Source organism: Stigmatopora nigra, chromosome 10, assembly GCF_051989575.1.
Source record: "Stigmatopora nigra isolate UIUO_SnigA chromosome 10, RoL_Snig_1.1, whole genome shotgun sequence".
Taxonomy (NCBI): domain Eukaryota; kingdom Metazoa; phylum Chordata; class Actinopteri; order Syngnathiformes; family Syngnathidae; genus Stigmatopora; species Stigmatopora nigra.
In genome coordinates, this window is record NC_135517.1 from 8,098,912 (window position 1) to 8,124,847 (window position 25,936).

The 25,936-nt window shown below is 41.6% G+C and overlaps 3 protein-coding genes and 1 long non-coding RNA gene across 4 annotated transcripts; 1 reads left to right on the forward strand and 3 right to left on the reverse strand.

The window, feature by feature from the left end:
- Positions 1-152: 152 nt before the first annotated feature.
- Positions 153-2,453, reverse strand: LOC144202819 (actin-related protein 2/3 complex subunit 4-like). Its single transcript, XM_077725858.1, has 6 exons — positions 2,383-2,453; positions 1,887-2,005; positions 1,084-1,195; positions 897-992; positions 653-823; positions 153-572 (listed from the first exon to the last, which is right to left on the reverse strand). Exons 1-6 carry the CDS (start codon positions 2,383-2,385, stop codon positions 567-569), a joined length of 507 nt encoding a protein of 168 aa, XP_077581984.1. The 5' UTR covers positions 2,386-2,453; the 3' UTR covers positions 153-566.
- Positions 2,454-2,795: 342 nt separating this feature from the next.
- On the forward strand, positions 2,796-5,820 carry tada3l (transcriptional adaptor 3 (NGG1 homolog, yeast)-like). Its single transcript, XM_077725857.1, has 9 exons — positions 2,796-3,013; positions 3,324-3,574; positions 3,642-3,889; positions 3,974-4,079; positions 4,172-4,307; positions 4,390-4,493; positions 4,558-4,664; positions 4,770-4,961; positions 5,418-5,820. The coding sequence occupies exons 2-9, from the start codon at positions 3,365-3,367 to the stop codon at positions 5,608-5,610; spliced, it is 1,296 nt and encodes a 431-aa protein (XP_077581983.1). The 5' UTR covers positions 2,796-3,013; positions 3,324-3,364; the 3' UTR covers positions 5,611-5,820.
- Positions 2,980-14,449, reverse strand: LOC144202820 (uncharacterized). The gene is made up of 3 exons (XR_013327564.1): positions 14,286-14,449; positions 5,394-5,606; positions 2,980-3,556 (listed from the first exon to the last, which is right to left on the reverse strand). It is a non-coding gene; the product is annotated as an uncharacterized LOC144202820 (long non-coding RNA).
- Positions 14,450-15,854: 1,405 nt separating this feature from the next.
- Positions 15,855-25,180, reverse strand: LOC144203520 (RNA-binding protein 38-like). Its single transcript, XM_077727007.1, has 4 exons — positions 24,779-25,180; positions 22,225-22,348; positions 21,513-21,567; positions 15,855-16,339 (listed from the first exon to the last, which is right to left on the reverse strand). The coding sequence occupies exons 1-4, from the start codon at positions 24,989-24,991 to the stop codon at positions 16,000-16,002; spliced, it is 732 nt and encodes a 243-aa protein (XP_077583133.1). The 5' UTR covers positions 24,992-25,180; the 3' UTR covers positions 15,855-15,999.
- Positions 25,181-25,936: the final 756 nt, after the last annotated feature.

The following is a 25,936-nucleotide window of genomic DNA, read 5'->3' on the forward strand; positions in this document are numbered from 1 at the left end:
GCGTGCTTAGTTCCTATTCAGTCACTGATTTTCCCACATTAACATTTTACAGCTGCTACGAAATACTACGAGAAGTGACTTTGAAATGATAACTGATTATTGTCTGACTATATGTCATTTAAAATGAAAAATCACTACAGATGGCCAAAAGATAGAAACATTGGCACTTTATTTTAATCTTATACAACATGGTGACTCTTTTTTTTTTAAACCACGTGTTTCCACGGGTATCTTAAGACATAATTGACTATAACAGGGCAAATGGACTCACATACGTCGACTACTCAATTGCATTTGAACACACTCAGTCTATGTATTCATGGACATCAGCGCATTTAATACTTTAAGGACCCGCCTTTGTTTGTCTAGGCATTTGTTCTAAGTGTTAGAAAATTTGAATTGCTAAGTATTTCTTTATATACAGTCACTGATATCGATGAATGCAGAGATGAGTCATTAGAGAAAGCCAATGTGGTTGAGTGATGTTCCTCAGTCTTTGGCTCAATTTTTTTATACCCAAATTTTCCTCATGTCTGAGCGTTAACAGACTGGGAGCCTGACGGTCATCAGAACTGTGGAAAAGAATGCAAAATGACATCAACAACTCATTATTATTATTAGTATGATAGTGGATGCATTGTAGTCGTCTTACATTTTTGAGAAACTCTTCAGCGACGATACGAGCTCTGGCATTAACGGACAGTTTCATCTCGCTAATTTCCTTATCGATTTCCTCCATGAAATGGATGACAAAGTCCACCAGCTTGTGTTTGTACATCTGCTCCGTATGGAAATTGGTGATCAAGAAACTAATATCATAACCCTGGAAGGAAGAAGAAAAAAAGTGAACTTTTATGTGTAAATAACAATTCCATTCATGCAACTTTCTTCCTTACCTCGACTGGTTTCCTTCTCAAAATGAAGAAGTTCTCTGCCCTCATCATCATAAAGCGCATGAACTTGTGGCAAAGGATCTTTTCGATCTCATCAGCCTGAAGTTGCAGAAAGGGCAAAATAGATTTGCTATATTTTCATGACAAGGTCATCTTTTGACATGCGTGCAAAACCAAAAAGGATGCTTACTTGCTTGACTGCAATGCTGACTCTGACAGAGTTGATGGATCCCTCAATGAGAACCTTCTCCTTGTCATTGCGGCTGATCACAACAGGCTGAAGCAGGAGTTCTTTACTGCTCCTGTAAACGACAAACATTTCACTCAAGAACTCCCAAAAATAAAATTGAATCCAGAAACATCTACAACTAGTCTGATAGCTTTGCACTGATGACAGCATCAACATTTGGAGTTCTTTGAATATTTGTTGTTGTGAAGGAAAACTATCCCCATTCAATTTGTGACAACTGACCTGACTTCTATTATTTATGCCTAAGAGCTCAACTGAAAGTTAGCAAGCGACTAGCTAGCGAGGCATTTGAAGGTAACACTTTCATTCCTAGTAAAAAAAATTCCCATGGCTCTTAATTTTGTGTCCCTTAAGACCGGTTTGACCATCCCTGCTCTTTATTATGATGCCTTAAAATTTACAATTGAAAAATGGAATTGCATCTTACCTCATGGATTCATTTCAAAATTAATATAGTACAATACCATCCTCTGGTGGTCGAGTTATAGAAAGTGTGACAACCAACCCTGTTTGCCCCTATGTATATGGTGCATAGATGTTGAATTTTGACAAGATAGCATATACTGATGAAAATGTTCACCCAACTGGTGTCTCATTCAATTGAATCCAATAACACCTGCAGAGGGTTTGCAGGTACATTTTTCCCATTCTGGTAGATTGCTTAGAGCGAGTTTGCACAGGTTCAAACTTGTGGAGGTAGCAACCTTTTGCAAAAGAGTGAAGCAATGTATGTAGTGACATACCTGACTTCCACCTCGGGCTTGTTGTGACGTTCCACCACCTGAGAGGAGAAGTTCTCCAAACACACAGCCGCCTGCAGGGTGGCCCTCACAGCGTTTAAGTAGGGACGCAGAGTCGCTGTCTAAATACATTTAGGGAAAAAAAACAGTCAACGCAGGATCAAGGAAAAACTGGTCACAGAATGTAGGATGAAGACCAAATGTCAACGTTTGATCTAGCATAACATGATGCATGTAGGTGGAAGTTTAGCCCCATCATTAACATGCACAACGTTTAGATAATGATAAAAGGAAAATCCTGATGCTACGAAATAGGAAAAACAATGATTCCAGAAGAGAAGCATACTATGTCAGTCCACCATTTAATTCAACAGAACCATCACCCCATTTAAGCAGAAACGCGGAAGCAGCACGTTAACCGCTGCTGTAATACGATCTAGCTAAAGAATGCATACTTGTAAATTAATTAACTAAAGATACATATAAAGAGAAGACTTACCATTTTTCAGCGGTGTAAAAGGCGGAAGTTCCTAAACCACGCCTGGGACTCCGTTTCCGCAAATCCTACACAGTCCGGAAAATAAATGATGCGCTTGTTTTATAATACATCAGAAAGTGGTATTCTTTACGCAAAATGAATTTCAACCACTAGACCTCGTTACTCCGCCCAGTTGGTTTATAAAAGTGGAAATCAAACACTCTCCACGACGAGTCCATGTCACGGCATGAACAGAAGGCTTTTGTTTCAAAACGATGTGCTGCTGCTCAAAAGCTGCAAAAGATCAAATTATTGAATTCAGAATATGAGTTTATGTAATTTTAATAGCAACTAACTAGCAGTATGTTAATTTTCCCGAGACAATAACTGGGTATACTTTCCCCCTATTCCACATCACTGTATGGTATCACCAGGCAATACCATTACTGTTCAGCGCTCACGCCATAGTTTGCTCAAATAATTGGTCAATAATGGTTTGTGCATACTTATTTATGTAAATAATAACATATTCAAATAAATTGTTTTATTTATATCAAACATTACGACTCTACTGTAATCTAAAAAAAAGTCGGGTATAATCCACCCCTGTTCAGTTAATGGAATATTCCATCATGGATACCAACCGCTGTCAGTAAGTATTGTTCCCTGAAAATAAACAAAAAAAACCTCGCCCAACAATAATAACTAATCTTTATTTTATTAATTTATAATGGTATTTATCAAAGATCAATAAAACACCACTGCATAAAGTCTACGTATGGGGTTTCCGTGTTGATATCGTGATTTAGTTTTGAAGGTACTGTTGACGGTTTGGGCCGTGCAGGCTAGCAATGTATGGTTGAAACCAAACATGCGTCTGCAATGTAAATCTCAAATAAGGATTGATCTGAAAGGTTCAACAGAAACCTAACATTCCTTTCCCCCCTGTTCCTATCCTTCAGTTTGTTTTAATCTAGCCAGGCCTCTAGTAGTACCTATCAACATGAGTGAGCTGAAGGACTGCCCTCCTTTAAAGTATTATGACTTCAAGCCTGTGGAGCACGTCAAGGTGTGTCCTCGCTACACTGCCGTCTTAGGACGCTCAGAGGACGATGGGATTGGCATCGAGGAGCTGGACACCTTGCAGTTGGAGTTGGAGACTCTCCTGTCTTCAGCGAACCGCCGCCTTAGAGCCCTGGAGGAGCAGAGACAGGTAAAACAGAGACATTTTGAAAAGGGATTTCAGTCTGGAGCACTTTTTCCACTGTCTCACGTTGCAGATCCTCACCGACTGGCAAGACAAGAAGGGAGACAAGCGCTTTCTGAAGATGGGAAAAGACCCTGATCCAACCGCGCCATCCCGCCATAAGCCAAAAAAGCAGAAATTAGATGGCAAAAGTAGTCACGTGCAAGGCCCGGGTCCAGGGAGACCTAAATCTAAAAACCTGCAACCCAAAGTGCAAGAATATGAATTCACGGACGATCCTCAAGACGTTCCTCGCACCCCTAAGAATGATGTTCCCAACAGGTCTGCCAGAAAGTGATTAATTTTACAAATTCAAGCATCTTTTTTTAGTTTTTAGTCAGTGTTCTGTTCTCATTGTGATTTCAGATTCTGGGCTTCTGTTGAGCCGTACTGCGCCGATATTACAAATGAAGAGATTCGCTTGCTTGAGGAACTTCTAAAACCGCCAGATGATGAAGCGGAGTACTTTAAAGTAATTCTTTCATATTAGCATAAAAAGCACTTTTTTTTTTTACGTTAAGAGCGACTTGTTTGGGCTTTGATGCCATCTGTGTTTAACTGAAGATTCCAGCATTAGGAAAACACTACTCACAGCGGTGGGCTCAAGAGGATCTACTGGAGGAGCAAAGAGAAGGAGCCAGACCCAACGACAAGAAGAAAAGTCTTCTGGGTGGTCCTTTGTCTGAGCTCGACGCAAAAGGTGACAGGATTCGACTGCTAATGCCAGTACCTGCCTCTCTATAAACGTCGGTGCCTTCCTTCACTTGGGCTATGTTTACTAGATGTGGACTCGTTGCTGAAAAAGTCAGAGCCCCAGCACGAGTCTCCAGAAGACGGCTGCCCGTTCGGCCCGCTAACTCAACGTCTGCTCCAAGCTCTTGTGGAGGTATTCACTTGCAAACGGCTATTATTTACGCAACAGAGCTTTAACTCTCATTTGCCATGTTTAGGAGAACATTATATCCCCAATGGAAGATTCCCCCATACCAGACATTTCAGGGAAGGATTCTAACGACGGTGCTGGAACTTCTCCTCGAAGCCAAGGAAAATTGTTTAGGTGGGTGCGAGATATATCTGGGGATGGACAGATTGCCACATCCAAACCTTCTATCCACTCATGAAAACGAAAGGGAAATTGAATATATTGACACTCCTATTGTAGCGCTCCTCACACACGCTCCCTGGAGGTTCGGATCAAGGAGGAGCTGATCGCCCAGGGGCTGCTGGAGTCCGAGGAGATACCCGGCCCAGGTGGTGAATGTGAGGATGAAGTTTTGGTGGAGCTCCAAAAGAGACAGGCGGAGCTTAAAGCCTTGATCGCTCACAACAAAACGCGCAAGCAGGAGCTTCTCAGGTCAGGCACATCACAAAACAGACTCCCGCTTCACATTTTGCTCCCCATTTAAAGTCGGCAGTAGTTTTCTGTTTCCTCATTTGTGCTATTTTTTTTACTCCTTTTTCAAGAAACTCAACCACTAGTGAGTGGGTCAATCCATTTTTTCCACTCGGGTGCAACGAAACTGTCAAAATATGCTCGTACCGATCAAAAACGCATCCTCGTATTCATGTCTCACTGGTATTGAAAGGAATATTTATTAATGCATTGATTGCCGTGAGTATATTATTTGATAGGGTCGGCGGAAATATCAAATTGGCTTCCTCCTAAACAAAAACAAGGGGATTTATTGACCCTGGTGCTGTTAAGGGGACAGAACTACTCTTGACGCCTCTACAGGAAAAAGGTTCAGGAGCCAAATCTGATAGAAGATAGGTGTAGTATATGTACCTTTCTTTTGTTTCTTCCCTTCAGGTTGGCAAAAGAGGAAATGCGCAAGCAGGAATTGAGACAGAAAGTCAGAGTGTCTGACAATGAGGTGATGGAGGGATTTCGTCGAATCATGGCAGCCAGGCAGAAGAAGCGCACTCCAACCAAGAAGGAGAAGGACATGGCATGGAAAGCTTTGAAGGACCGGGAAAGCATCCTCAAGTTGCTGGATGGCTAAAAGAAAAAGATGACCACAAAAAAAAAAAATAGAAAGTAGATTTTACGGACTACAGTCACACACGCCGACGTTTCAGACTGATTTAATGCCATTGATGGCGATAGATGTTCAATACATTGTGGGCGTTTCTTGTTTTGGTATACCTTGTATCACACATGCATATCTGTTTTTGTATGAATCATGATCAATTAAAATTGTTGCTTCAATGAAGTGGATTATGTCTACTATATGTTGTATGTCCCCTTCAGGAGTTGTTTAATGGATAGTCAGTCAAAATGAATAAAAACCTGCCTAACAAACTTGTTAGATTAATGCTAATAAATGGTATTAGTCATAAAATTCACTCTACTGATAGCACATACAAACATGTCACTCAAAATCAAATTATATCACATTAATTTATTTTCTTAGTTTTTGTGAGATGTACCTGAAGAAATTAAGGTTCAATCATTTATCAGGAATAACAGGAATAGTTGGGGGGAAAAACAATAACAAAAAAGTTTATACTACAGTAAAGAGGGATATGTCCCATTACGCCACTAGAGGGCAGACCAGTCTAAACATTAAAATAAATGTGCAGAATTTCAAACAGCAGAAAATATGACCAATCCAATTAAAACTCTTAAAAATAAAAGTTTTACGAAACACTTTTCTTACATGTCATTGCTTTATAATATAAACCTCTTTTTAAACTTACATTAACTAGTGCTGGAAACGATTTGATTCTCATATTATAATTGCAGTTTGCTGCAGCAGATAGAATTTAATTTGGGAGAAATCAGATAAACAATGGGGTTAAAATGAATTTTAAAAAAAGCATCTTTTAAAAAGGGTTGTGCAAATATTGGCTAAGTACAGCTTTGAGATGCGCTAGTGTGTGTAAATGAAATCAATCCTTCAATTTGAATGTTTACACACATTCAAAAAGCATGGCATGCTCAGTGCCCTTGAATGTTCTCATACGCTTACAGCCAAACAGACACCAGCATGGCTATCCCACCGCACTTCTCCCTCCCCCGTTTAGGCCAGCATCCTCCATGTAAATTTACAATGCCATCAACCTGTTTGTATAAAAGTGTTTTTTTTTTTTTTAAATAGACAGGTCTCAACTAAAGGCCAGGTGGGTTTTTGTCTGACATTTATGTCCCCTTCCCAAAAGTTTTTACACACTAAAATGAACAAATCTTGTCAAAGGGGAATTAAAAATGAAAATAAAGTCTCCCAATAATGCAAAACTTGAAATTGTGCAATGAAAATTATTTCTGTAACATCGTGTCTCGGCATCATTGAAACCGACGACGTATTTCAGCAAAAACCACGTGATTGAAATGTAGTCGAGACTCGTTGCCTTTGTTGTGTGATGAAAATGAAATTCTAAGTGAGCCAGAACTGGAAGTTGTGAAATAATTCCAAGGAAATTTTAACCTACATGTTCAAATCACAGGCAGAATCCCTATAATACAACACTTGGAAATAATTAAAACAGGATTTTGTTCATACTAGTGAGCTTTGGCTAACAATGGTGGCATAAGCCTCGCCGTGTCCCTTTCAATGTCATCGTTAACAACTTTTCAACGACAACATGCCATTTGTCACTTAGTCACCGCAGCCTTCAGTGTAATTTTTGATCAAAACAACAGAATGCTTCCCAGCTTGTTCACTACGTGCCCAATCCACTCTTGGTTAGATGAGAAAAAAAATAGAGGCTTACATCAGTAACATTCACATCAGAGCAATTCCCTACAGAACATGTGTTCACCGTTAATCTCAACAAAATATGTATGACACATTTTTATGATGAAAAAGATCGAATTTACTGGGAAAAAAACTAAAACACAGGCCGCCAACACCATTAAAAACTAAATTTTCAGAACCGCTTATCCTAACAAGGGTTGCAGGGGGTGCTGGAGCACCAACCTTTCACGCTCACACTCATATTTAGGGGCAATTTAGAATGTTAGCATGTTTTGGTGATGTGGGAGGAAAACGGAGTACCCGTAGAAAACCCACGCAACTTCAGGGAGAACATGCAATGGATTTAAAACAGTGTTTTGCAGCTTTTTGGTTTATTCAACATAGAATAGGACTACAGGACATGACAGAAAGTCCAATTTATGGAATTCAGCAAACTACTAGTGCGGTAATTGAACTTTAAGCATTTAACATTTGACAGTGGAGGGTTTTTTCTTCTTTTTTTGACGCTGTCCGTGATCTATAAGGTCCTGAGACCTAACCTTCTCCTACTGCCCCTGTGAAATTCAGCTATAAGGTGAGCTTCTTCACTTGCTCCCGTCATGGCCTGTAAACCTTTATGACAGTTTGGCGAACAGGACTCTTTGCTGAAGAGCCTTGGGGTAAAATATTGGAACATGAAGTATGCTTGCCTTGCATCAAGATGTTCGAGCAGCCTGGGGCGAATGTTTTTTTATTTATACAACAGCTGGGAACAAAAATATGGAATCACCCGTCCCAGTGGATGTGCCCTCAGATGATTTATTGTGTTAAAAAAAACTATTAGAGGAAGGAACTAAAACATAACTCATTTTAAATGGGAACTTTTATACTAATAAAAAAAAACACAAAGCAAAGAGCAAAATTATGGAATCCCTTGATTCTGAAGGGAAAAAACAAAGACATTTAATGCTTTGTTGCACCACCTTTTTTTGCAGGCTTTGACGTGAACGGAAAACAAAAGTGTGGAACGCAACATAACAGTAAAAGAAACATATGTGCCAAGTACAATAGCGTTTATTAACTCTTATTATTACGACCAGACGACATAATTGAAAATGCTGTATAAACTCATTCAGATTCTAAAAAATAAATAACTAACATTTGGAAAAATTCTCATTCTGCTGCCCAGAATCAGCCCACGGGCCATAGGTTGGGGACCTAGGGTCTACTATAGTGTACTGCCCTATATTTCCTTGTTAGCCAAGGGGGAAGGAGCTTTCTGTTGAGCATAGCTCTTTGTTTCGTATGCCATTTCTTTCTTTGGGGCTTTTTTACTCCTACTCGTACTCCTACTCCGCCTCTGCGTTCCTGAATATGGACAGGGAGAACCTCACAGATAATCATCATCACTCATACACGCAGATGTATGCAAGATAGCATGAGAAAGACATGTATAAAGGCAAAGCGATTTTCTATATCATAAGTGTCAATGCATTGTCCACATGCTATGTCAATTTCCAAGCTAATAGTACACACAAGTCTGAATAGAGAATGTGTACACTGGGTGGATGTGCACGCTGACAAGAGCCACTGTCCAGCCGGGGTCGCGGCTGGGCTATTCACCTCCTGCACAGAGAACGATTGTCCTCCATGTTGCTTCGACTAGTCTGATGTCATGATTTATCCGGCAGTTGTTTGCTGTTTTATGCTAAAGCTTAAACCACTACCCAGTCTTATGAATGTTCCAAAACAATGAGGAGAGATGGTCTACATAAGTCCCCCTGGGTTTGTCTCACATTTGCCTCTCATTTGCATGGCAGTTGATGTTTTTCATATACGTCTCCTGAATTTAAAAGCACCAAGGCAAATTCTTTTCTTTGCCTCATTCTAACCGGCCGAAGAGAAGTTAAGGCACATTCGCACTGATATAATTTTCCATTTTTATACTTCCGATTTGATTTTTTTCAAGATTTTGCCCATATCGACCCATTACCGAGTCGCACTCCTGGCCAAACTATAAATAGAAAACTGTGACTTGTAGTCTAGAAAATAAGGTTATATGTTTAGCTACATAAACAAAATACTGAATTAGGAAACACATCCAATGTAGTCTTACTGTACCGACTAGGTAAAGCTTATAAGACAGTGGAAAACTGTGTTTTTTTATTATTATTTTTATTCTTGGGGTTCCATCAGTTATAGTACATACTTGTCCAAGATTGTGGCCAATAATCATTGAAGGAGACACAAGGAAAGACACTTCTCTCAACACCCACTACCTTCTCTGTCATCCTCCCTCTCCTTTGTTCCTTCAAGCTGCTCTGTTATTATCGGCATCATTATTAGGCTCACTCTCCCCTCACCGCGTTGGAGAAGAAGAGGGCTGCCCACCCACACGGAGAGAGATTTCCAAGAGCAGTATCAGGAGCAGGACAGAAAGAGAGAGAGAGGGGGATGAAGACAAGAGGCCTAATAAAGTCTATCTAAATATAGAAAGCGAGGTCCTTTTTTTCTCTTCTCCTTATAAAGAGCTGGTGGTGAATCAGGCTGGACAACCCTCGGTGCACACTGATCACTCCCACCACAACTGGAAATAAAATGGTATGGACATGGAAAGACACACTGGCGCACACACACACACACACGGGCTTGTAATGTTTTTTGGGGGTGAGGTAGGACAAGAGAGCTTAGTGAGAGCTTTTCGTTTCACATGAGTGGGGAAATAGAGGTTGGTGGAACATACTAAATTAGGAGAGGTCAGAAGAGAGAACCTTAGAAAAAAAGAAATGATGGGAGCACCGAGTGATAGAGAGAGCTTCAAGCTTTGAGAAGTCAAGAGAGAGCGGGAGATTAGGAAATTAGATGGAATCGTCCATCCTCGACAAGGGGATGCCCCTTTTTGGCCTTCTCGCTGTCGCCTCAAGTGAACTAATTCTGACATATTTTGCTGTGCCTCACTTTAGTGATCCTGTAATCGGGCTATTTCTGATTTCACGTTTTCCAAAAATGCAGTCTATCACGTTCTGTGACCAACTACACATAGTTTTTGTGACATCACTGACACATAAACAATCACAGACTTGAGCCCAGGTACATGTGATAACGACAAGTAACAACATCATGAGGAAAGGCAAAAAACCTGGAATATTCTTTTTCTGGACTGCTTATCCTCACAGGGGTGGCTGGGGGTGATAAAGCTTATCCTGAAGGACACCCGGAATTGGTGGCCATCTAATCACAGGGCAAAATGAGATGGAGAAGCATTCACGCTCATACCTAGCGGGTATTTGGAGTGTTCCACCAGCCTAACGTGCATGTTTTTGGGATGTGGGAGGAAACCAGAGTACCCAGAGAAAAGCCACACAAGCTTGGGGAGAACATGCAAACATGCCACACAACGAGGGCCCACCTCGGATCAAATTCTAAGGCCAGATCTGCGAGGCTGACGCACTACCCACTCTCAAGGCTGTAATATTTGCATTAGATTTCTTTTCTACTTTCTTACTATATATTGACAATCAAAAGTGAATAGTTTTGTTTTGGATAATTTGAGGGCCACCTCCTGTGAAAACTACTGTAGGCACCATTGGAATTGGCAGTGAGTGGAAAAAAAACATGTGTAACCTTATGATAAATTAACGTCGATAATAATCCACGTCAATTATATACAACAACTCTTCCCATTGAGACCATGCGACCCTTTTTAGAAGAGTTTTCTCGTCTTTCTGCTTGAAACAAATGAATTGTCTGTCATCCGAACTATTCGGTTACCTTGAAACGCACACGCTACCCCTGGCAATGTGTTTTAATCATCAGGCTTTAGTCAGAATAAATATGGCTTCTTCACTCCGGATCTTTATGGCACGACACATGAACAGAAAGAGCAGCTGCAACATCCCTGACTAATGTGATTTATTGCTGTATCCTATGCTCCATGCCAGTCGGTCTAATTCGCAGTTGTCACCATAACCCCTTCCCCAGCCACAAACGTTGATTAAAAGGCTCCCCCAGTGATAGACAGGTCATGTGCCGGTTACTGTAGACCCCAGTGTCTCAGTAGGTCACAAAATGTGCACAGTTGGCCACAAAAAAAAATAAAAAAGACATTTTCACAGCTGTTCCCTTTTATTTTTTTGCAGTGATAAAGTCAAACAGGGGTTTTAACATCCTCTTCTAATGCACCTGTTGCCCATTGTCTGCTGCAGTATGCTTACGCACACTCATTTTTTTTGTGGCTCGTTGAGATGTACCCTGTATACTGTGAGTTTCTGTCAATGGCAGTTTGTGGTCACCAATGCCTCAGAAAGCGGAAATTTGGCTGTCGAGAGTTGCGGAGCACCTCCCTCGCGAGTGTTTCTGTTTTGAGCTGCTGTTGTTATTGTCCGTCACAACCCACACAAGGTCCTTTCCTTGCCTCCCTTCCTTCTGTTTTGTACCCTTGCACAATGCTGGCTGAGACTCAGGTCGAGGTGGAGGCCCGGCTCATTTCAGCAAACATGCTCGGCCAAGATAAGGAAATATGGCACAGACCCAAAATCCTCCCCATACTCGACTTCTGCTTTTACATAAAACACACATACTCACCACCTTGAGGAAACAAGTGTTTAAAGCCACCTCCTTTGACTACAAGTCACTGTCTGATAGTGATTCACATAGGGTGTACCCTCTCCAAATATGCCAAAGTGCTGTGCCCACCGCCTGCACAGTACACTGCACACTGTTGTGTTTTACTGCTTTGTGTTTTGTAATCCTACTTTTTACATGCTACGATAAGCAGAAAGGAAAATGAATGAACGACTGATGGCTGCTGGAAAACTATTTCACACTTTAACATGAAATATTTGGAATTCTTCAAACCATCGACGGTGTGTTAACATTGCTATACAAATTGGGACATGTGACTCGGCTAAAAGATAAAAACAAAACTACATTAAAAAAAAAAAACACCTATCAAGCAATTGGCTAGCTAAAGAATGAAAACCAAAGCTGTAAGTTTGTCTTATTGTTAAAACTTTCATGAATAAAACCTATTCTGTGAAAGACCATAAAAAAACAGCCTAATATTTTGGAATGGACTTTTGTATTGGCACAATTTGATTCATTTCAAGTCTGATATTATGCACTTGAAATGTCAATTATATAAATTTCTATGTAATCACAAGTACATATATTTTTGCTAGTAATATTTGCTAGAATTCTTTGGGTAAAATAAATTCTGAATGACAAAAATATTGCTTCTGAAGAGGAGTTTGTTGACTTTTTCATAGCCACTGTGCATAGGTCAATGCTATGTTGGTGTAAACTACGACATCATAGTATTGCACAGAGGTTAGATAAGGTGGGGCCAATTTTATGAAACTTCTGAGGAATCCCAAATACGTCAGAGTTGCACAACCGAGCGAGAAGCGTGCAGAGAGTGAGATGTGACTTGAACCCATTTGCATGCACATGTGAAAGAGACGGACGCCAGCAGATAGGCCTCGTGGTGACTCAGCATTAGAAAGGGCTTGCACAAGCTTGTTTTTTTTGTTGTTTTTTAAATCGAGTTGACACACTGTCACTTTAGTTTGGTGCGTCTTTGCCAGGCGAGAGAAAGGGAAAAATGAAAGAAGATAAGAGTGGTGAGAATAAGCAATGTACCGTGTGAAGAGGCTTTGCCAAAGCGAGAAAAACAGTGGTAGGAATGTCAAGGAAAGAAAATACAAATGTCAGGGTTGGGTAAATTGGTGATTAAGTGAATAGAGAACCATCGTGTATGAACAGTGATGAAGACAAGACAACAAGAATATCCAGCTTCCAAAGGAAAAAAACATTATGAATGACGTTGCTGATATTAAAATCCACAAATGGAAAAATGCTCTTGTATTAAGTTTATACAAGTTTATTACTGTTGCCATTAATGGAGAACTGAGACATATTTTCCCAAAAGAGCTGAAGTAAGCAATGCCCAGGAGATGAATCAAACTCGCTCAGTTAATTCAGAAGAAATGGAATATAAAAGAAAAAAATAGAACATTCTGATGGAGTTGATTCTCTCTTCAGGCAACCAACAACTGTCAGTAAAAAGAATGCAACGCCTGTTGAGAGAACACACAGCACCCTGGCAGGTGGTGGTGTTGGGGACTGATAAGTCTGGGGCCTCAACACCCCCCCTCAAACACACATGCAAAGTATCCAGTAACACACACAAACACACACACATTTAGACGGATAACAAGCACACATTTGTGAACCCTTTGACCCTGTGTTACGCATATTACAGCAACACTTGCAAATAACCTTCCAGTGATGATGAGGAAGATTGATAGCAATTTTTCTCCACAACAGTTGACACCCTTTAAAAATCTATTTTAAAAAAAAGAACAATTTTCAGATGTTAATCCTTTACCCTTCTTTTATACCAAGTGCAGTTTATCTATGGATTTTTTTTTTCACCAGCAAATGTGTTTAGGTATAAATATCCCATTATACAATGTAGACACTTGCATCTTAATGTGCAGAGTGGTTTATATACAAAAATACTAGTTGGTGGGCACAGGTTATAGCAGGTGTCGGGAACCAGAGCCATAAACAATTCATATTTTCAATCGTTATCCATTGAGAGCCGTACTCAGAATTTACTAGAAGTAAAAATACATGAAAACGTGTGCATTTTTAGTCATTTCACTGCCTTTAAAGTAGAAAGTCCCAGAATTATGTTAACAAAATTGTTACCTTGATGCTAATCAATGGGATGCATGCATGCATGCAGAAAGGTTGATTTAAAAACTGGGAGATTAAAGCGACTCTATACAGTGTCCAGATTTGAGCTCACAGTTTAGCGCAGAGCCATAAGCACCCATAAAAAAGAGCCACATGTGGCTCCCGAGCCATAGGTTCCCTACCCCTGGTCTATAGTTTGGAAATCACAGTAATTGTTGGTTTTCAAACATTAATAAGCAAGCCTTTGTTGATCAAGCACCATTAAATGGCAAACAGATAATAAAAAATATCACTCTTACCATACGATGGTTCAAGGGTCACCAACTCTTGTCCCTTTTTGTCCCTCTTGCACGTCTATGTCCATTAATGTCTCCGGGGTGAGCAAACTATTCCACAACGGGTCGCAGTGGGTGCGAGTTTTCATTCCAACCTAGAAGAGAAAACCTTTCCACCAACATGGCATCTTAAAATTGCAATCAGTGGACTTCAGTCAGGTGCTTCTTATTTCAGCACAAACCTCATTGGTTAAACAGTAATTTGGATCATTTAGAACAAAAAACAGCAGCCCTTCAAGGCCGGTTTGCCCAATCCTGGTCTACAATTGTTGCTACATGGTGAAAATGGTCTAGGATTTGAATGATTGAAATAGCTTATGATTCCAAGAGAAAAAAAGTCTGCAGGCTTTTGTAAGTACAAATGTCTTTATTATCAATTGTTGTATGGCTTTTCTTAAAGGGACTATAAAAAGTCATTTGCCGATGCAATCAGAAAGTGATGTACAAATAGGCATCTTCATCTGTGGCAGCACTCACAAATGCACTGACATGGTGACAAAACAATACCCATAGATGTGCAGGTATACGTCTGCAGGTTAATTGGCATCAGTGCTACAACTACAGTCATAGAAAAAAAAAAGAAAAAAAAGAACACACTATTTAACTTAGTACCTCTTATAAATACCTAGATATAAATATTGTAAATGTACTTGAGGACTGAAAATATTTTGAATGCAGTGCTTGGACAATTGGTGACAGTGTGAGACAGAGGAGATCGATCTTTTTTTTTTTTTTTTTTAACAGATAAACAGCACACTCGGTCCAAAAAAATGGCCAACATTCTGCACATTATTATCGACATCCACCTCAAGTCAGGTCAAGACTGACTGCTGAAACCAAAAGCACTTAAAAAGTCTTCACTTTGGAACTCTTGAGAATCAGGAAATAAAAAAAAAAAGGCATACTGAACTTTTTTTTTTTAATTATTACTATTTATTAAGGCCCCTTTCAAATAAACAAATTAAAAGGTCATCCTGATATTTTCCGGGATGAAAACAATGCAGCTCTTAAGTCTGTGGAGTCTTTTCCTTTTTTGGGGTGATGGCGGGTGGTCAGAGTGAAACCTCGGGTCCTCCATTTTCCAACGCTGGGAGTTTGATCATTGCGGCACAGTGTTTTGATAGTCTGTGGTCTTCCGCAGTTTTCGGTCGTCACACTGTCACCGACCACCACCGCAATGTCCGAGGGCAGCGGTCCCCCTCGCTCGCGTCCAGCTGAGACACTTTGGAGCGTGTAATATGTCCCCGAGTGCTCTCAAAGCAATATGTACCGCAGGCGCGTCATTCAACTCACTGAGCCAAAAGGCTTGATCAACTTACCAATAAACAATGACATCAATGTAACAAAGGACAATACCAAAGAGAATAATAATAACAACAATAATAATAATAATAATAATAAATGAAGAGTTAGCTTCTAGAAGCCCTTGGAAGCAATGGTTGACATTAAAGCTTCTCATTCTGCCTAAACTGTAACCCAACCCCCCCTCCCCAACCCCCCCGCCCATTTGGTCTCTCTTTACCCAACCAGTAAAGAGGACATCCTGATATATAGCGTATAGTGCATTTGTCCCACTCCTTTTCCTGAAAGCCCCCGAAAACAGGGTAGCCCCGAAGGGTTTGCTTTTTATCACCCTCGCTTTGTCAAGAGCCCCCCCCCATACCCCTTCTCCCACCTCTCACTGCATGCGGTCGGGTTGGATTTGCTGCTGCGGTGCGTAGTGGAGGAAGGCGCTGTGGGCCGCGGCCGAGGGCAAGGCGGGGTGCGCGGTAGACGGCGCGGTGGCGGCGGGGGGCGGCCCCGCGGCGGCCGCTGGGCTGGCGGCGTAGCTGTAACCCAAGAAGCCGGCCGGCGAAGCGGCGTAGGGGTACGGCTGCTCGTAGGCGGCCTGAGCGTACTGTGTATAGGCCGCGCTGTAGTCCAGGTAGGGGCTGCTGCTCACAGATGTGGACAACTGGGTGGGCAGCACGAGGCTGGGCTGAACATAGGCCTGTGGGTACACGTAAGGCGGGACCAACCTGTGAACAAAACCGAAAAAGCCCAGTTAGTTGAGTGGTTCTGGTTTGGATCGTTTACGCTGCTTTGCACAGCGTCAACAAACACTCAGTGGCGATGGAGTCCAATTCCGATCTTTTGTCAGTTAGCTTTTGGGCCTTCTTCACTCAAAAGCGTGGGGAGGTGACATGACGGAGTCAGCCGTTACTGGCAGCTTTTCAAGTTCAGGCACCAGCAGAGTGTTTTCACAGCTGCTGCTTTTCGTTAACACACACACACACACACACACATACACACACACTGCTTTCTCATCAGTGCTGCCGTCAGGTGTTGAAATTCTTAAAGCTCTGTGGCGAAGGGGTCGAAAGGTCTTTACAACCATCCATTTTGTTTTTATTTGTAAAAATGGTTGACGGCTTATTAAGTGAGCTACTTTTGGGTTGCTATAATAGGAGACAATGGGTGGCTGTTGGGATTGTAAAAATGTCAATTTGTGATCATTTCTGCACAATTATCAACTGTATCATGTCACTAGCGATAAGCCATTTACAAAATATTTACAAAGATGACAAACTAACTCTAAATGTTAACCCATATACTGCCATTGACATGGCTTTTGATCTACTAATTTGTTGCGGACCTAATACCAGCGACTCTGTTTATCTACTTGGCAAAGACAAATTGGGGACGACATACATTTCCCACAGTTTTTTTTGGTCGTGACCCATATTTTGGCTGATTCCAATTATAGTCCCAAAACTACAGTTTATAATCATCCTATTCCTTCATGATTTTCTGACGACCTTCATATCGTCGTTCAATGTTACAAATTGAATTGGTTACTAAATGTCTAACTGTGGAAAGATAAGACAACTACACTGCTTGGATGATACAATATTTCTTTTGGCCAAGAAATTTCCTTTTACTCATCTCATCTCATTTTCTGAACGGCTTTATCCTCATTAAGGTTACTAGGGGCGCTGGAGCTTATCCCAGCTAACTCCGGACCACCCTGAATTAGTGGCCAGCCAATCACAGGGCACAAGGAGACCATACAAACTCACAACCATACCGAGGGGCAATTTAGAGTGTACAATCAGCCCACCATGATTGTCTTTGGCATGTGGGAGGAAACTGGAGTACCCGGGAGGAAACCCACGGAGGCCCGGGGAGAACATGCAAACTCCACGCAGATGGATGTGACCTGGATTTGAACCCAGGACCACAGAGCCATGAGGCCGACGTGCTAACCACTCGCTCTACCGAACATCCCTTTAATAAAAAAGGGATAATGTATAATAATATAATATATAAATAGCTCCAGACCCCTTTCAAAATATGACATTTTGCATTGCAAAACATTTATGAGCTGCCTCTCAGTGCTGATACAAAACATTTCACCTCCAGTCGTCAATTATCAGTAATGAGAGGCTGCTGTTGAATCAACACAGCAAGAGATGGGAAGCATGCAAGGATAGGGATGTCATCACGGGCACACGCTTACACACACGCACACACATACAAACACACGCCACCTCCCACACACCAGCGACCACTGCAGACCCCAAACCATGCCATAATAGGGAAAGAGTCACACTGCAATCGGTGAAAGCTCTTCACTCCATATCACTCGCACACCAAACGGGAAAGATAAAAAAAAAAAATAGGAAGGCACGCCAATCCATCACAGCACACCGCACTGCACTGCACTCTCAAGCCATCGCTGGCACCTTGCGAAGAGACGAGATGTGGGGGGTGAGACATTTGCTGTCAAAACGTTCCTCAGGACTACTCCTATATTTGGGGATCGTGTCCTCTGATGGTCAGCTGGCGGCATACAGCGACCGTGGCAGCAAGTTGGACGAGAGGAGGAGCGTTAAGAACAAAAATAGGAAAAGTCGCATTGTATTATTATTATTGCGGCATGACAGGGAGTGACTTTTAGGATGCATTTCCTACACAAGCCAAAACCTTTACCGTGTGTCTTAATAAGAAGTTTCAAACTCACTAAATACAGAAAGAATGACCTCACACATGCGTGCGTAACCATGACAACTGAGGTAAGCGTGTAACGACGCGACAGGCTACTTCATGTTTGCGCCTCAAAGAAACTGTGTCGGTTATATTAACTCTATCACTTCTATTGACAGTGCTAGTCATTAAATTCATTTGAAGTGGCATGGCTGCCATTGAAAGATCAGCTTTCGGTAAGATTTTCAGTCAATTTTCTGAAATACAAAGTAAGTACGTCCCCTCTTAATCTAATCAGATTAGGTGTACAGAAGAGTGCATAGTTTCCATCCTTGGCTGTCGGCTACTGATGCCTACACTCAAAAATCTAAAGGGACGACATGTCTGTGAAACAGAATGCGTAGGATAAAGCAAAACAAAAGGAAACCCTTTTATTGCTACAATGCGGAGAGGTTTTTTTGTTCGACTATCGCAGTGAGAGGATGCGGAATGGTCCGTTGTGTATGTGTGGGTGGGTGGGTGAATGTGTGTGTGTGTTGGGGTGGTCGTCAGCCAGAAAATCGGAGGTCAGCTGGTTTTGTGCTGACGGCCGGCCTGTGTGATTTTGACACAATGGCACTGTGGGGATAGCCTGCTCGCAGACACATTCATGATTCGTGAACGCTTTTAAATATTAAAAATGCAGGCAGGAAAAGCCTGACGGTCACATTGTTGTCAGGTTAGTGAATAGAAAACTGGTATCATTTGATGAAATAAACACAAATGATATTCAGCCTCTGCATTTTAACATTTTTCTCCTATTAAATGACTGAAAAAGATTGATTAATTCATAAGTAACAAAATTCTTATTTTGACAGTGACTTCTAAACGTTTTTTTTGGTAGGAAAGCTGATCCCAAAAATTAAAATTCAAGAGAATTGAATGAGCATTGTTCATTTTTGGTGTTTACATGGTAACTAACCACCTGGTATTCTTCCCTCCCCACTCGAGGATGCAACGTTTTACACCTGTAGTGCTTCGTTTCCTAGGACGCACACTGCCTCATTAAAAACACAACAGCTCCAGATAAAAGCAACCCCCCCACCCTAGAACTACTGAACCCCCCCCCATTCACCTTTACTCCCACGCCGTCTCGGTAAAGTGTGAGCTTTCACGCTACTAGTGGCAAGAGAACCATTTCAATAAAAACCCAACGCAAAAGGGACACATTGACGTAAATAGATGGCTCTGGACCTAAAACGTGGGAGTATTAAAAACTATGATACTATCGTGGCTGCAGTCCAAAGCATCTGTCGCTCATGGCTATAATACAAACAGAATATATACTACATTTCGCCTGGCAAGCCCACTCGAGAGCATGTCAGCACGCCATATGTCGTCAAGAGGGGGGGAGGCTAAAAGAAAAGCCACTTGTAGGCAGCGTCTTAGCGAGGCCTGAGTCTGTCACTCATCGTCTCCGAGACTGGGGAGGACAGGTGCTCACTGTGGCCCCTCTGCGTCCAAGGGCTGATTAAGGGGGTGCAGAAGGCTGTAATATGAGCCGGGGCCTGCCACGACCGTACCTCACAAAAAAAACACAACATTTTAAAACCCCTGGGTCTTTTTTCCCCCCCTGCCTGCAATATACGGTCGCCATAGTAACGGAAGCTCGGCCAGGGGACTTTCCAGGGCCCTCCAGATCATGATGGGACATATTCCCGTTGGATCGTTAATACCAAGTGTGGGTTGATTTAATGGGTCATGTGTAGGCAATCACTGCCAGATGAAGATTGTTTTGTCTGGATGGGGGTAATGTTATTTTATCATTTTCCCTACGGATGGTGGAAAATTCTGGGATTTCCAAGGAAATGCACACTTCAATGTTGACAGGCTTTGTGCTTTGTTCAAGAGTGTCACTTTCATAATGGGGAAAATGGATTTTCATTTTCACTTTTCAACAGACAAAGGTTTTTTTCTTTTTTAAATAAGTAACCTATTTGTCCTTGCACTTCCTTCATGTTGCAGTATAAAACATCTACAAGCATTGCTTTGGATGAGCTAAGTTACAATTAGAATGTTTGTTAGAATCCAATTTCTGTCGCCATTTTATGGCCATTTTAGACGCAAAGGCAAATGAACCAACAAACCAGATGGAGGACCATATGTGCCAAAAATGAATAAATAGTTCATGTAATTCAACAAATAATTTAAAGTGTTGAAAAAAAAGCAATTACTGATATTTTAACATTAACATTAGTGTATTTCAATATTTTTTTACATACAAGCCACTCATTTGAAATAGCAGTGTCAAAATGATTATAATTACTATAATTATGTCAATATTTATTCAACCCGTTTCCATCATATAATGTATAATAATTTCAAATGCCCTCTTCAAATTTCTAAACATAATAGATGTTAACATAAATATACAAATTAAAAAAAACTTCAAATAAATCAATATTTAAACAATGAAACACTTTTGTTGGCATTCCAAAATATTTAAAGTTCCTATGCCAGGTGGCAAAATAAGGAGGGGTGGTGTAGAAATTTAATTTGAGAGACACCACCACATTTCATCAAATAGGCTCTTTAAAGATGAATTTTCTTGCTCACCAGATCACCAAAAGTACACCAATTTAAATTCACTACTCTTGAATTAAGTCATCAATACCTCAGAGCAGCTGCTTAATAGCAAATGAAGCCCAAAGGCTCAATCAAACTCAGATTATTTGGTTTTTGTCCTCAATTCCCCTGCTAAATTAAATAATAATGATTAAAAATAATCAATGTTGGGGTATATTTATAACTGTGCCATGGGTTTACCTCAAATCTTGACATGGTGCTATGCAGCAGGGTTGGTGGGGAGTGCCAAGGAGTCACCAATTGAGTGAAACACTAATTTGCCGCTCGGCAGACCGCAACGTCCCTGAAAGGTTAACCCCTCCAGAATGGCGTGTTCACGCACGAAAGGCTACGCAAGCCAATAGGCTACTGACAAAACTTAACAAGTGAGTCAAACATTGGCCATTGGAATTTCTTTCTATTACCACAGATATGCCAACTGTGGCCCCAGCCTCGAAAATTCAAATATGCAAATAGGAGTTGCATGCAGGTCCCGAGACTGACATGTACTTTCCAGAGGCCCTGTTTGTCCAAGAAATTCTGTCTTAGTGGCATCGCACAAAGCGCCTAACACAAGAGCGCACACGCACACACAACAAGCACCCACTCCCTTTCACTTACCCATACTGCCTCTGGATAAATGCTGGGTGAATGGGCTGCACTCCGATGGATATGCCTGCAAGATACGAGGTCGACTGTCAGACACACACACACATATACAAACGCACACATTTGCATTTGCAGAGGAGGAACAGAGAACAATACATAGAGACCATGGGGAGACAGAGGCAAGGCCTGTTTCAATCTTTGTGCAAACAATGTGCAGTACAGTGAACCCCGGCTGTATCGCGTGCCATCCTTCATACAATATTGCAGATTTTAAAGTGATTGCTTTAATGCGAATTCACGCGATTATTCCTTTAGGTGGGCCGCGACAGCGTCTAACTATGGCGCCATTCATCGAGACTGAACTAATCGCGCTTTTAGATAGGAGTCAATCATATGCTGGGTGAAAAAATTTGAACAAAACTGATCACGGAGGGTGAAATGGGAGTTTTGTTTAGTAAACTTGCCAGGAATCTTCTATCTTTCTTATACAGGTGTCGTAATCTCACAAGATTTGTTATGGTCTGATGAGAGTATGGGTTTATAATCCCAAACTTTGTGTGGCGCCCCCAAACACACACACAAAAAACCCTCATCACTAAACGTGATAGCAGCATTATATCATGGCTTAGGCTTCAAATCAGTAATAACTGGAGCTGGCTAGTTGATGAGGATGATAATATGGTGAAATGAATGAAAAAAATCAATAGAAAAAAACATGTCCCACCTGTTTGTATGCTTCGAGGCTTAGCACCAAGGTATGCCAGGTTGACGTTGGCTTTCCTGCCATCTATAATGGGGTTGGGATCTTTGCATGCTCTCTCAGCCGCCCCTCGGTCTGTCATTGTAACCTGGTGAGGAACATTGTTATGAGAATAATGATGAGACCTATAAGCAGCCACAGTGTTTTTGGTCAAAGCAAATAAATGAAATGTCATCGTTTCAAGAAAATGTGAAATGATGACTAATGTGTGTTATTAAATGAAAATGTCAATTCATTGCAATGGCCGAGAGCTGGGACAGGTTTATTCACAGAGACCATAATATTGTACTTTCAACTGTATCACCAGGCACGATTAAAATGTGGTTGACATATGCAAACTTTTTGTATTCATGCATTCATTTATCTTCCATTGTCCTCGAAAGGGTTGCGGGCCCGGTTGCTGGAGCCTAACCCAACTGTGTTCAGGCGAAAGCCAGACTACACCCTAGACTGGTCGCCAGTCAGCCACAGGGCACACAGAGAGACAGACAATCACTCACATTGCCACTGAGTGGGAATCAAACCCAGACTACCTGCACCAAAGTCAGGCGGAAGAACCACTGCACTCATTGGGTGGCCAACTTTATATGCATGTATTTATTTTGTAGCACTGTTTTAGCATGGGAGGGGCAGGGGCTATGTTTTTCTAAACCCGCCAGGCTTATAAAGCATTGAAGGATGACCCGGATTTTGTGAATTTGGTCAGAGATGTGTCATCAAGCAGAAGCTACAAAATGTTGGAAATTCATAGAACAAAGCTCGATTCAAAACATGTTATTCACATTCTGATCCTTAAAACACAAACAAAGATCATGGTTCTTTTTCAGCGCAACCCACAATAGCCTGGGGACACCTGCTAAAATATGGATATAAGCAGGGTAACAATTAAGGAGCTTATCCAATTAGGTACGTAATATTAAGGCTGTCGTCTTAGTCCGCCCCCTCCTTTCTCCCTCCCGGCATTACACGAGTCCTTCTGTTTCGATGGCTACGTCCTAGGAGCCAGCTCATCGATTGGACCAAAGTGGGTATGCATGAATGTAGGCCACGGCTCGGCTATCATTGTTTTCCAGGGTATTTTAAAACACGGCCAGGCCACCAAAAGCCTGCTCCGCCGTCTGTGTTGTGAACACACAGGAAGGAACGAGCCTTTGTTTACACTGTGTGGAGCCTTGCTGTGGGGGTCCCACTAATCCACTTCTGAAGTGTGTTTGGATAAAAAGGTGAGCTCAGCTTTGGGGCACTCCACCCAGCCAGCCAGCCAGCCAGCCGGCCAGCCAGCCCCTTTCAGCTGGTTTAAACCCTTTGCCCCCCAAACTCAACAAGCGGTTTGACTTCTGCTGGTCAACTAACCGTGTGCATGGGTGACAAGATGCACATGCAGACCGAGCCAACCTGTTTAACCGGACCGACCGGTTCCTTCACTCAACCGTTAGTGACAAGACTTGTAGGGCAGTTTTCTCCAGTTTAGTAGTTGATGTGTAAACACCAAGCAATTGTCTTGCATACTGCCTGTAAACATAACACACACATAACCGTTTTCCTCTCCTTCTTTGGCTTGACACAACTAGTACTGATGAGTCTTTCCAGCATTCTGGTAAATATTTGCATTGCTCACATGGCTTCTGTGCTTTGTGTCAAAGGGAGAACAGCCAGTTTTATCTGGCATGGTTGGGATAAGTCACCTATTAGCAAGGACTGGGATTCCAACAGGCCACTTTTTGTTCACTGGCTTTTTAAACAATAACATTGTGATTTACCTCGATGACATTTGACCATTTATTTCACTTCATAGTTACTAAAGTGGCAAGAAGTCAAGGTATTCCGAAGTAGCCACGTCTGACTCGTCAGCTGCTTTTGACAGCGCTAGACGTCCAATCTTTTTTTCTGAGGGCGAGTTTAATTAAATGAATTGGAAGTCTGTAAGTGTCAATGGCAGGCAATGTGTTAAATGTAAATGAGCTGAAGAAGGAGCGGTGGAGGAGTTCCGTCAGTCCATGACAATGGAGGGCACCATGTACAAGGTCAAACTCTCCCACTGCTGCTGCTCCAAAATAACCATATAAAGGAACCCAAAGCAGACAGACTCTCACATTTTTAAGCCATAAGCCGGGTTGCTTAGGGGTGAATTGGGGGTGTTTTTGGGGTTAGGGAGCAGACATGTGGAAATATAATCTTCTTAGTTAACTTATGTGACCCAGCATCCTCAGTAAGAAAAAAAAGACTTATGATCATGGCACAGAGTGGACCATTTTTTTGTGTTATTGTCATAAAGGATTTCATTTTATCTGAGGTCATTTTCCCCAAATGGTGACGGATGGTTAAGAGAATAAAATAGGTTTAGTTGGAGTTTACCCCAAATGAATCGTGAATATGCTGTTATGAAGTCAATTAAAATAATACTTAGAGTGAGAAATTCTTTATTAGATACTGCAGTTAGTTTGGTGTTAAAAGAGCAGCGTATACGTTTCATCCATCACTGTAAGATGCGCGTGACTTTTATCTTGTTTCTACTTACAAAACCGTATCCTCTGGATTTGCCGGTCTGTCTGTCCGTTATCACCACAGCCTCGTCAATGTCTCCAAAGGCCTCGAAGTATTTTCTCAGCGAGGCATCGTTGGTGTGGTACGGCAGCCCCCCGACAAAGATTTTGGTAAAAGTCGTGTCCTTCTGGAGCGTTGTGGGATGCATGGCTTCCAGGGCTCCGTTCATAAACTGATGCAGAAGCATTGGTCAGCCGTCCAGGACACCCGAGGCACACGTAAAGCAACCTGACTAAACTCGGATCTAGCGACGGCCCGGCATGAGCGAAGATCGTTGTCAAATAGTACAAAGATGAGATATTCTGCCCGTAAAATAGCCTGAGAGTGACCGCGCCTGACGCCTATGCAACTGGTCGATCGATTCTAGTAGTCACAACGAGGAAAGGGAAGCGAGTGTTTATATATGGCTGGGATGTGCCCCGCCCCCTCACAACTCTTCGCCAATCATTTTAGCCCCTGTTTGCCAACTTTTTTGAGTTGCCCCCCATCGTCCCGCCCACTCAGAACTGCCGTTGCACCTGTCTTTGTTCAACCGAGACTTCAATGGGATTTGATCAAAACACAGACGTCATCTTTGTTTAAAATTATTTTAGTTAATTTGTTTTGTCTCTTTCAAAAGAAAAGCACACACACACACACACACACACAGACATGAAAATAAAGGTATCATTGCCTCAACTTTTGAATCCCAATGGTAATTTGTGCACAATTTTGGTTGTTGATTTCAAATAGTTTTGTTCCATCCAATCTCCATTTTTAATAATTCTTACTTTTGTGGTCTTCTGCACATTCTTCATATATTTTCCACCAAATACCAGTTAAACTTTGCAGTCCTTTGTATCAGTACGTACATTTTCCTGAACACTATCTTGCTCATAGTTGTTTTTTCCACATATTTTACCCAAAGCAGTGAAGCACAGCCATCACACAGAATAAAATTACACCATGGGAATAAAAACAAAAATTCACTTTGGTTATGCCCCCAATAAAAGTGTAAAGCCATTTTTAAAAAAATCATAGCATTTAACTCACTGGCTGCCATTGACATCCCATGTATTTAAACAGTGATCATTCAGCAAATGACTGCTGTCAAGAGGATTTAAGAAAGGGTTAAACACTAAACAGAGGGTTT

What these genes read in the sequence shown, in the direction of transcription:
- LOC144203520 (XM_077727007.1), bottom strand. Translation starts at nt 24,991, where the DNA reads ATGCTTCTGCATCAGTTTATGAACGGAGCCCTGGAAGCCATGCATCCC. An exon ending in GCCTCGAAGCATACAAACAG is followed by an intron (nt 21,568 to 22,224) that starts GTGGGACATGTT and finishes CGTATCTTGCAG; the next exon opens with GCATATCCATCGGAGTGCAG. An exon ending in TTTATCCAGAGGCAGTATGG is followed by an intron (nt 16,340 to 21,512) that starts GTAAGTGAAAGG and finishes TTTTGTTCACAG; the next exon opens with GTTGGTCCCGCCTTACGTGT.
- tada3l (XM_077725857.1), top strand. Translation starts at nt 3,365, where the DNA reads ATGAGTGAGCTGAAGGACTGCCCTCCTTTAAAGTATTATGACTTCAAG. An exon ending in TGCTCCAAGCTCTTGTGGAG is followed by an intron (nt 4,494 to 4,557) that starts GTATTCACTTGC and finishes TGCCATGTTTAG; the next exon opens with GAGAACATTATATCCCCAAT. An exon ending in CGCAAGCAGGAGCTTCTCAG is followed by an intron (nt 4,962 to 5,417) that starts GTCAGGCACATC and finishes TCTTCCCTTCAG; the next exon opens with GTTGGCAAAAGAGGAAATGC.
- LOC144202819 (XM_077725858.1), bottom strand. An exon ending in TCAGCATTGCAGTCAAGCAA is followed by an intron (nt 993 to 1,083) that starts GTAAGCATCCTT and finishes CTGCAACTTCAG; the next exon opens with GCTGATGAGATCGAAAAGAT. An exon ending in TGAGAAGGAAACCAGTCGAG is followed by an intron (nt 824 to 896) that starts GTAAGGAAGAAA and finishes TCTTCCTTCCAG; the next exon opens with GGTTATGATATTAGTTTCTT.